The sequence below is a fragment of the Papaver somniferum genome, chromosome 7 (assembly GCF_003573695.1).
Source record: "Papaver somniferum cultivar HN1 chromosome 7, ASM357369v1, whole genome shotgun sequence".
NCBI lineage: Eukaryota > Viridiplantae > Streptophyta > Magnoliopsida > Ranunculales > Papaveraceae > Papaver > Papaver somniferum.
Window position 1 is genome coordinate 97,536,827 of NC_039364.1, and position 11,723 is coordinate 97,548,549.

General features: G+C 36.0%; 2 protein-coding genes across 2 annotated transcripts; one reads left to right on the forward strand and one right to left on the reverse strand.

The window, feature by feature from the left end:
• Nucleotides 1–2,352: 2,352 nt before the first annotated feature.
• LOC113297924 lies at nucleotides 2,353–5,701 on the forward strand. The gene is made up of 7 exons (XM_026546531.1): nucleotides 2,353–2,841; nucleotides 2,941–3,024; nucleotides 3,125–3,301; nucleotides 3,874–4,044; nucleotides 4,297–4,509; nucleotides 4,616–4,704; nucleotides 4,851–5,701. Exons 1-7 carry the CDS (start codon nucleotides 2,757–2,759, stop codon nucleotides 5,574–5,576), a joined length of 1,545 nt encoding a protein of 514 aa, XP_026402316.1. The 5' UTR covers nucleotides 2,353–2,756; the 3' UTR covers nucleotides 5,577–5,701.
• A 983-nt stretch (nucleotides 5,702–6,684) lies between these two features.
• LOC113294966 (protein DETOXIFICATION 27-like) lies at nucleotides 6,685–9,029 on the reverse strand. Its single transcript, XM_026543333.1, has 8 exons — nucleotides 8,751–9,029; nucleotides 8,111–8,652; nucleotides 7,934–8,020; nucleotides 7,773–7,829; nucleotides 7,425–7,663; nucleotides 7,220–7,338; nucleotides 7,041–7,127; nucleotides 6,685–6,945 (listed from the first exon to the last, which is right to left on the reverse strand). Exons 1-8 carry the CDS (start codon nucleotides 9,027–9,029, stop codon nucleotides 6,844–6,846), a joined length of 1,512 nt encoding a protein of 503 aa, XP_026399118.1. The 3' UTR covers nucleotides 6,685–6,843.
• Nucleotides 9,030–11,723: the final 2,694 nt, after the last annotated feature.

The following is an 11,723-nucleotide window of genomic DNA, read 5'->3' on the forward strand; positions in this document are numbered from 1 at the left end:
TTTATTTAGGGACCTCTTAACTAAGAAAGTTTGTTCAAGTCGCCACTAAGAAGGCTTAATTGTTCAAGTTGTCGTATTCGGTGTTTTAGAGTTTTATTTTGCACAATATTCATTACTCGGTAAAATCTTAAATTTGTTAAAAATAACAAATTTTGATTGTTATTTTTTTTCCTATTATGTCCAAATTAGAGATTTATTAAGTCTATCTAAGTGTCTTAAACTTTTTATACAACATAGTTGAGCTTGATTAGTAATATTATTGCTTTCATTAAACTTGTGCCATGTAATGCTGATTTTTATGGCCGCGAAACCGAGATTTAAATAGTTACTATTCGTTCTTAGTCTTTTATTTCAGTAAATGTTTTTGTTTCCTACTTGATTTTTTGTTTTGTTATTATATCTCTGTCTTTAATATCTGGTTTTTGATATTCTTGTCCTCTGATGTGAAGTTAGTGATGTTCGACCTTTATCAGGTACGAAAACAATCATTTTCCTTGAACAAATGGCTTGTGATGAATGAAAAGAAACTAGGGTCTTACTAAAAGGGAAATGAAAGCCGGAAATCTCAGTTTCATCATAGAAAAAGGGAAATAACTAGAGTCTTGAATTTAAATTGTGATGTGTTAAGTTTGTTCAACTTCTTATGCAACAATGTTCTCTTTACTCAAAGCGATTGAGAACCCGCTAACCTAAAAACTATTTCTAGTTAGATTCGCTCCTTTAGAGAGGGTATGAGCAGTTCCAAACCTTCTAAACATCTTCTTTCTCTAATCTCCATCCTCATCTAAGCTTCTAACACCCCTTTTTAGGTTTTCGACTTTTTTTCGTTTGATTTTAAATCCAGTTTATGTTCATGTGTAATTGTTTAGGGTTTGCTTTGATCTCAAATTAGTAGGTGTTTGCTTTTCTCGTATTGTTTACGCTAATTAAGGTATATGTTTTAGTTTTTTTAAGAAAAACAAAATCTTTAACAACAAAAAGTAAATCTAATACAACACAAAAAGTAAATCTAACAGAACAACAAAAATATCAACATCAAAGTGAAGATCATCAACAACTTCATCAACTATAACAACAATATCTACTAAGAATTCAATGTCGGTTCAGACCGATTACGATTGATTTCAACCGGTTCAAATGATCCAGAAGACTTTTGTTACTATTTCCAATTTAGAATTAGTTTTAGCTTGTGTTACCTTAGTTTAAAAGTCAATAGATAAACCTGGTCGAATTTGATCTTATTGGTGCTATGCGCAATAATTCAAATGAGTCTTGTATTTCATAAAAAAAAAACTTGCTTGTCCTATCGACGTGGAAATTAGAGAAAAAATCTGGTTGAATCTTTTCAAGATCCCATCACTACTCTTCGTAGTGATGCAAATAAGCTTTGCTTGGTATGGCTGGAAAAATTGTAATGTCAGAAGTATCAATCAAGAATTGGTGTTATATAATCATATCAAACTATGTAATGATAGTTATATTAGGGCTTTTCTAAGAAAAAAAAATTGACCAATCATGAAGTGGTGTGATTGTTGACATGCTCTCTGCCTCGGTATCATAATTGTAAGAAATAACTCCTTGTAAGAACTACGGATGTAGACCAAAGCCAATGTTCTAGACCGTTAAAAAAAGAAAAGAAAAAAAAAAACTTAGATTGTGACAACCAATAAACTGGTTCGTAAGACATACCCTTCTTCCCGTGTCCACCACCTTATCACTTGGTAAAAACTTAAGTGATGAACAAGTAGCCTAGGTTACTAGGTAACATGAAAACATGTGATGTGAGTATTATATTCATTCAGCCCACCAAACTAGCTCTTTTTAGTATTTAAAGTCAAGTTAGGCACTTACCATTGCAAATCTAGAGAAAGAGAGAGAGGGTTTTGGATGGGGAACGGCTTCAACATCATCATCTGCTAACACTCGAGTAGAAATCATATTGTATGACTCATTACTGCCATCTTTACGTATGATATTCTAAGGCAGGCACGTGTTATGGGGAGAGCTAAGAGACACTAATTTCTGATTAAGTTGTTATATATTATTAACCCTCTACTTATGCCCCTAAAGAAGCTCATCAGGGAATTTCTAAAAAAGAAGAAGAATTGAAATGTGATAAAAAGAAGTCAAAAGCTATTTTGCCTCGAGCTTTTTCTTTTCTTGTATTACCAATTTCTTCCAGAGAAGAAAAAATTACAAAAAAAATATATATATTGGTAATATGCCTGAATATTTTGAAGTGTGTGAACAAGTGGGCAGATAATTCCTTACCAATCCGAAAATTTAAAGAATGTCTTTTGCAAGCCATTTAATAACTTTAGTAATTCGTACCAGAAAATATTTATTGTTAATGGCAAGAAGAAAATTAAAGTTCAACTAAGCAAAAATAATTAGTACTAAGATAGGAAAGTAAGAACTGAATTAAGACATAACAATCAGAAGAATACGATTCTTTCACTGTTAAAACAATCAAATCTTCCATACTCTTTACTTTCTTTACTAAATTAATCTTCTTCAACACATCTTGATAACTAAATTTCCTATTAAAAATAAACACATCCTCTTCATTGTCTCTTTCAAACCCCCTCTTTGTCACTCTTCTTATTATTACCCCCACTCACTCAACAAAGGTTCTTCTTCTTCTTCTTTGTTCATCACTAACAACCCAAAAAGCAGCAAAGATAACCCATTCCATACAAAGGGTTTTCTCTGATGATGAATAGCTTGAATATCATATAATTTGGAGGATTTGTGTCATGGGGAAACATGGGGTTGCTTTAATTTTCATCTTTTTCGTTTTATTTGCTGGTTTCTCTTCAGTTGCAGCTGAAGCTCCTGTAAGTAAGTAACTTTTTTCTCTTTTTCTCTGTGTGTGTTTTCTTTTCTGATTATGACTCAAAATTTCATCTCAAAATTTCATCTTTTTGTGTTTGTTTGTAGTAATTGTGAGCAGATTTGTGTCGACTGCACTATCTCCACTTATAAAATGGTTATGGTCACTAAAATCTAGTAATACCAAAGCAGGTAAAAAGGTCTAAAACATGCCACATTGTTTTTGTTTTCTTCTTTTGATTACATTCTAGTTGTTATTGCTGACAATTGTTAATGTGTTTTTGTATTACAGCAATTTCTGGTCGTTCAATGGTGAAATTTGAGAGTGGGTATAATGTAGAGACAGTTTTTGATGGGAGTAAACTTGGGATTGAGCCATACTCAGTTGAAGTGTTGCCTACTGGAGAAGTTTTGGTTTTGGATTCTGCTAGTAGTAATCTTTATAAGATTTCACAACCATTATCTCGTTGTAAGTGTTGTTTTAATGTTATCTACTCCTGTCATTGCTTGATTCTGTTGAGACAGGATTGTTTCTTGAATTTGATATCTCGGTAGTGCAAATCAAACATTCTCCCAACTTCATTGGATTTTTAAGTTGGTGTTAGTAAATATCCAAGTACATCTATTGTACTCTTTCACTTTTCTTTGAGGTTAAGATTCTCTAATTGCTTTCTTCTTCTGTTTGTGAACCTCTTTTCTTTTATTTTGTACTTAGATTTTATATGAAGCTTCTTACTTTTGTTTTAAGTTAAAGTTAAAGCTCTACTCTTGCTGAAAAGCTTTTTCGTACAGCTGCTGCACAGACCGCCAAACTAACTTTGGAACTTTAAAGTTCTGATCTTTGTAACGGCATATATATTACTTTTACGTCTTGGTATCTCATATGTACAGTTAGTAATGTGCGATTTTCTGAAAGATATGCTTGTATGTAGGTCCTCTCGAGATCCTAATCAGTTTGTAGGATACGATTTTGGTTAATTTATATGTTTAGTCATTTTCACTTCATTGTTGCTTCTGGTTTAAAAGAATGCGTAAATGCAGATAGCAGGCCGAAGCTTATAGCTGGTTCAGCTGATGGATATTCAGGGCATGTAGATGGGAAGCCGAGAGAGGCAAGGATGAGCAATCCGAAAGGGCTTACAGTTGATGATAGAGGGAACATTTACATAGCTGACACTACAAACATGGTAATAAGGAAGATCAGTGATACAGGTATATAGAAGTTTCATATTCATCAAGAATCCATATTTGTTTAGTCCAAAATACAGAATCTTAATAGCTCATCAGTCTGCTAGAAATTTAGAAGGTATGAGGGGTGTATCTGTTTCTTCCCTCCTTCGTTTTGTCCTCTACAGCAGAGGTGTAGATAAGGAACTTAGATACGGGACAAAAAGAACAAAACACCGCTAGACTCGCAGATTTGAATTAGTCTGATTTACTTCATTTTTGTTTTGGTGTGCGTAGGGGTTACAACAATCGCCGGAGGGAATTGGGGCAGAGGTGGAGGGCATATCGACGGGCCAAGCGAAGATGCAAAATTTTCAACTGATTTTGATGTGTTTTATGTAGGAAGCAGTTGTTCCCTCCTGGTCATAGACAGAGGTAACCAAGCAATTCGAGAGATACAGCTCCACGACGATGATTGCGCCAACGAATATGAAACTGACTTTCCCTTAGGTAACTCGAAACTGTCAAACTTTCAACTATCTGAGTTTTGTATGTTCTTTGTTAACGTTGGAGATGGGTTATTGGTATTGTGGATGACATGGAGTTCCCACTGTAGGAATCGTGGTGCTAGCTGCAGCAGTATTCTTTGGTTACATGCTAGCATTGCTTCAACGCCGAGTAGGTTCACTGTTCTATTCCCAAAGAGTAAGTACTCACTCTTCTTTTCCTATTCCGTGTCTTTCCCTGTTCAGGTTGTACTTTGTTGTTGCCATTTGAGTATCTTACATCCAAATGTACTTTATAGAGAAAAGTTGCAAACAAGCTCATACTACTTTCATTTTCTTTTCTAGGACCCAGCAAGTTATAGAAATGCGAACTTTCCCGCCAGCCACTATGAGAAATCACTGAGACCATCATCAGTAAGGCCACCATTGATTCCTAATGAATATGAAGAGAACCAAGAAGAAGGCTTCTTTGGTTCAGCGTGGAGGCTTGTCTCTATCACAGGAGCAGTGATCACTGAAATTATTGGAGGGGTGTTTAGTTTTAGAAAGAAGGCTGTTAACTTTCAACAAGAACAATACTACTTCCAGCAAAAGCAAAACCTTCAGAACCAGTGGCCTTTGCAGGAAAGCTTTGTGATACCTGATGAAGACGAACCCCCACCTTCATTAGAAGCGAGGACTCCAAGAAAATCTTATCCTTTTATGTCCAAGGATACAGAGAGAAGTTATCCATACCGTCAAAGCCGAGGTCATCAGCACAGTGGATGGAACAGTGAATTTCATCCACAGCAGCATGAACAATATCAGCTTGAGCAGAAGCTGCAGCATAAGCAGCAACAACAAAAACACCATAGGCATCAGCATCAGCAACAGCATTATCCATCAGGCCCACGGACAGTTTATGAGCAGAGCAGTGAGACTACCAAGGAGATTGTCTTTGGGGCAGTTCAGGAACAAAATGAAAGGCATGAGGCAGTTGTGATAAAAGCTGTCGACTACGGAAATCCTATGTATAATCATCATAATATCCACTCGCGGATAAATTATATGACTTATAATAATGGTTACTGATAACTAATGTTTAGTATATGAAAGCTAGGACATAGCTTTGGTGTTGGTCATTTCCAATATTTCGATCCTCAAAATCTTAGATGTGATATATGTATTTTAATTAGCCGTTTCTTCGATTTCGTCCCAAGGGAGAAATTTTGTATTCACCTCTGCTAGATTGGTTTACCTAGTCTATCTCAGATTTCACATACAGTTCTTAAACGGTTCGCAGAATAGGCAAGCATATTTAAACAAACATAAAACAAAAGAGATTGTTCACTATTTTGGTGGAAGAGGCGAACTACTCTGTGTTGTAGCAGCTACTTGAGTTGTGCAGAATTATATATATAGGCCGCCTTGTAAAACTCACTTTGGAGGTCATACCCGCAGGTTTCCCACTAAATTCCACTTTGGTCAAAGTTTTTTCATTGGTTTGTGTAAGATAATCTGGTCAGCAATCCCATGAAAATAAGTAAAAATGTCATGAAAATAAGTAAAAAAAAAAAAAATGCTTACGGCCCAAAATAAAACGTCTTAGCAACCTGCGGGTAGCCGGTTCAGCCAAGGGATGGGGGGAGGCCAAGAGATGCAAGTATGAACCATCCAAAAGAGCTTACAGCGGGATAACTCTCAACTGTTCTTCTAGTTCTTGCATTGTGGTAATTACCTCGTACAGACAAAATGAAGGAAAAGTTACTGAACGGCAAGTAGTGCGGTGGCCTTGGCATAAAAATGAATAAGCATGTTGAATTGTCTCTTCTCTAAGAACGGTGAAGATTCAGGAAGGAAAAGGAGGCATTGTGCCTTAAAATCTGCATGGCGGTAGGTAGCATACATGTAACCAGTGCTTGTGGGTTAGATACACTCAGGCATCGCGGTACACCTGACGTGAAATTTCAGGAATTCTCTGAAAATCTGGCATCTCTAATCTATAGACCTCCCCCGGCACTAGCTATGTAGTTCGAAATTAACTTAGTATCACCTTCTACCACGGCATACATGAGACATTATCAGTTTGGTAGCAAAAAGGGCAGCTAAGCTTTATGCAATTATGCTTCATGATTTGCGTTCATCACGGAAGTAACGACTATGTATGAGCAAAAGGAGAAACTATAATCATCACCGGAAACACATTATTAAGGTTATGTAACTGCTAGCTAGTCTGTGTTCTTTGACTTACTTTCGAAAAACAATTTGCTTTATTGCTTTTTTGTCTAAGTTATATTTCTAGCATTGCCGCAGTATAACTCATATATTCCATCTACCATCACCTCAGCTTCAGCGTTGCTTAATTGCAGGGTGGTCCAGTTTGACTCGAAGAGTTTTGTTGCTCTGGTTCAGAAGATGAAGCTGCTGCCATCATCTTCATTCGCGAGTTTGCCTTTTCAGCCTTCATATCAAAATAAAAACAAAGCAAATTAAGATCCGTAATAAGAGTTACAAACAAATATGTTCCAGTTTATATATTTTCGGACGAGTAATTACCTGCACATCCCAATCACACCTAATGCTGATTATAATCAAAATCAAGGTTTGAAGGGCAGTACCACCTATCATCCCACTCCATATACCCTGTCATAAGAAGTTGCATTTAGCTTTGGTGAATATTTATAATGTCATTCAAAGGTGAAGTTGGCCAAGTATCTATATTTTGGGACACATACTTGAACACCTAGATGGAAAACCCATCTAAGGACAGCTCCAAGTGGAAGCCCGACAATATAGTAGCAGCCGAGACTTACATAAGCTACCCAGGCTTGCCACCCTGCTCCAATGGCGACGCCTGATCAATTGAAGAACTTATATTAGCTAAATGATAGAAAATCCCATCCAAGAAGGGTATACGAGATGGGACAGATTTGCAAGTACCAGAGAGTACTGGCTGAATACTGTTGAGGAGAATGGTGATGGCCAATAGGTATGCAAGCTTATCAATTGCTTGGAGAATGGCATGGCTTGAGGTGAAAAACATTGCCAGCTTTTCATGAAAAATCATTATCAGGGTACTAAAGCAAACCCCTATTATCAAAGACGTGATCACCGAAACTGTCGAAGCAAATTTCGCAGCTTTTCCATTCCCTGCTCCAAGCTCATTTGAAACTCTTACTCTGATCGGTATATAGCACAGTAGACAAATTAGATGTTTACACAAGGAAATGCTGCAAAATAAATGCATGTATGTTTGCAACATATGAGACTCGAAAGCTAGCCAATTACCCGGTTGCAGCCAAGAAAGCAAGAGGAATCATCATCTCCAGTCCATTTATGACCATACTGTATACCGAAATTAAAGAAAAAGGCTTAAAAACCAAATGAGATTTTCATCTCATTGAGCCGAAACAGAATTGCTATGTGATAACTAAGTTGAAAATACACACCACACTGAAAGAGCTGAGACGGCAATTGTAGCGTTGTTCAAGCTTCCGGTCATTAAAACCAGAATTCTGTAATACCAGCTTTCCACACTGTACACAGATTCCATGTACCGTCAAATTAAGCCACAAATAATGAAATCAAAGTACACCCAAAATGAAGACTTTGAGAAAGGGACTTGCCATATCATGACACCAGAAGCTGCAGAGAGTTTGAAAAAGTCCCAAAGGCCAGAAAAGGCTTCGATAGAAAAACCTGTCCATGTTTCAGGGCAGCCGCCAAGAGCAACATAATAGAACAAGCCCAAAACCGTAATCCACCACGAGAAATTCATAGTAGCAGCAGCTCCAATAACACCAAAACCAAGTTTGTAAATGAATAACCAGCTCAGAAATATATGAACAACTAGAGCTGCCAAGCAAACCCAGGCAATAATAAGTGTCTTTAGTTGACTCTGAAGAAATCTTTGTAATGAGAACTGGAAAACGAAGGCGAAATGAAGAGGAATCATCCAGATAGTCACTCGGCCTGTTAAATTAGCTAGATCATCTGGTTGTCCGAGAAATTTAAGAATTGGTGCAGCGAATATGTAAATTGGTAAAAGTAAAATCGCACAGAGAGTCAAAACAACCCATGAACGTTGCAAGTAAATTCCTAACATGCGGTGTTGTTTAGCTCCATATGCTTGCCCGCACAAAGTCTCTGATGCACTCGCCATTCCCAACTAGTACATGAAAAAAGAAAAGAAATAATCAGTAAGATACGGGTATTAAAAAAAAAGAAGACACTGTATGAGTATTTCAAGTCTTCAAGAGAGAATACCAATAAGCCAAAGGTAAAACCAATGATAACAGTATTGGCAATGGAAATGGAAGCAAGCTCAAGGTCGCCCAAATGACCAGCAAAAACTTGGGTGACAACATTCATGGAATAAGAAGCAATACGACTGAAGATTGATGGACCAACAATATGCCATAGTTTTTTTGATTCGATCCAAACTCTCCTCGGCAAATCATCTTGAACTCGATTATGTTGATTGTTGGAATCTTCCTGTAATATTTCATCTCTTATACCACTCTCAGTACGTTCACCATTTTCCATGATTTGTACTTCTGTTTCTCACCACTTGGAGCTACTCTGATCTATTTTATTTGTGCAGTCTACTTTGTTCTCATCTCACCCAGCAAATAATAGGAGAGGAATGACAAAATGATGAATTGATATACACTTTAGGGGTAATTTATCTTCTTAAACATAGATGGCAAGAACAAGCAAAAAAAGTGTGTTATTTTAATGAATAAAACAGCTGGTCAATACAAATATGGAGATCTCTTTATGTGCATCAATCAATGGTTTTTTCTGTAAGAGATTGCATTTATATCAAACCGAAGCTGATGTGGAGTTGCCATATCTATCAATATCGCATTTAAATCAAAGAAAGTTGGTAATGGTAATGGAGTTGCTATATCTATCAATATCGCATTTCATTTTGTATCGAACGAAGATCATAGTGGAGCTGCTATATCTAGCAACAAACAATGCATTTATATCAAACAACGATAGTATACAAACCTCGTGTGAGTTGAACTTTACCCAAATAACTCTAGGCCACTAGGCGGATCCTGCTGCCTAATATCTGGAGGGGTTTGAACATTGTAATAACTCTTCCTCGTATATAGAGCATCTCCAATGCAAAGGCTCAAGGTCATCATATATGGAGGTCTTATTAACACATTCTTATGTGTGGGTCATTACTAAGTGACAAAAAAAATATAAAACTTTTTACCTTAAGTTGATCTCCAACCTCCAAAATATTATCTTAGAAACTTTTTACCTTTATCCCTTGCATTGGAGATGCTCTAATACCACGTCTCCATTTTGTGTTACCAATTTCCACATACATCGACGTAGTGGATGCTACAAAACTTTTACCTTACATCCACCAGTCTTAAAATTCACTATTACAACAAGTATTTTACTTGTGATTGTCGCGGCTTTCATCAGGGATGGACCCAAACTTTTCCCTGGGAAAGGGCTAACTGGGGCAGTGTCACCAAAGCGCGGCGAATTCTTTTTTTGAGTCGAACCGCGTATTTGGTGTTGTGAAAGAATAATAGTCTCACATCACTAGAATCCGCATAATGAGCTTAAAATAATATAATATGGAAGGGCTATCTCACTCGTTGCCAATTGTTTTTGAGTTGGATGTCGGTAGATTTTTTTTTTTTTTTTTTTTGATAAATCTCATAAATTTCATTCATGATAAAATAGAGATTATATGGACTTCGAACATCAAGATCAAAGATCGAAATATAATTAAAAGGTACTAACAAAGAGTAATCCGCGAAGAGAAGTAACGAACTACCAACAAGAGTACTAAGCAATCCGAAGATCGAAAGAATGGTTTTTGAATTATAATCCAACCATTTTGATAAGGTTTTTTCTTCTTGAAAAAGAGATCTACTCACAAAAACATGAGAGTAATATGCCCAAAGTCTTGAATCTTGATCACCACACTTGAACTTCCATCCAAAATCTCCATTAAAATCACAAAGAAGCGCCATGAGAGCGCATTGAGAATCTCCATAAAGGAGAAGACATGAACAAAAAGGGAAAAAACCCACAAGAACACCATAAAATCTCCTAAACACAATGGAGATTGAAGCAAAAACTAAAACAATTCAGTTTCCTGCGATCTAGGTTACTAATCTTTCAAATTTTAATTCAGATCATAGGGTTGTTTTAATTAATTTCAACTCTCCTTCTAGGCCGGAGGCAATATGGCTTGAGGATCCTCGTTTTGAGCATGTAGTTAGTCAACGCTGGTCTTTTTTGTATGCTACTTTAGTTAATTCTACTATCTTTGATAAGTTTGTTTCCTTGCGTAAACATGCTTGTATTTGGAATAAAGTAGTTTTTGGGCGGCGTAGAGATAACATTCAAGGTGCAAAATCTGATTTGCATACTGCTCAAGAACATTTTGATTTTGTTCCTTCTGAATTTAACAAATCCGTTGTAGATGATTGCCTAAAGTTATATTTAGATATCTACACCTTGAGGAAATTTTTTGGCATCAAAAATATCGTGTGAAATGGATTCAGGTTGGTAATTTGAATACTCACTTTTTTCATGTTTCCACTCTTGTTCATCGACATAGAAACCAGATTAACCATATTAAGAACTATGATGATAATTGGGTTATGGATTCTGTAAATGTTTCTAATGTCCTAGTTCAGTTTTTTAAAAACCTTTTTACTTCTTTTGGTTCTTCTTCTTGTTTTTTTACCTATGCTTAAGTCTTTAGTTAAGTCTCATAATTCAGCTTCTGTTAATGAAACTTTAGTTGCTCCTGTTTCTGATTTGGAGATCCATAGTATGAGTCCTTCGAAATCTCCGGATCCGGATGGCTTTCAGGGTAAATTTTTTGTTAAGTACTGACATATAGTTGGTTTTGATGTAACTAATCTAGTTAAATCCTTTTTTGCTAATGGTGTTATGCTTCTGGAACTTAATAAAACTTACTTGGCTTTAATTCCTAAACTTGAAAATCCTTGTACAACACAACATTTTCGTCCTATCAGTTTGTGTAATTTTTGTTATAAATTAATAACTAAGATCACCAGTTATATGTTGTCTCCTAATTTGGATAATATTGTGTCTTCTCCTCAATTTGCTTTTATTAAAAATAGATTAATCTTTGATTCTGTTTTGATTACTAATGAGTTATTTCATTCCTTTAAGCACAAAAAAAGAGAAATCTTGTTGGTTTAGTTTAAAATTAGATTTTGAAAGGCA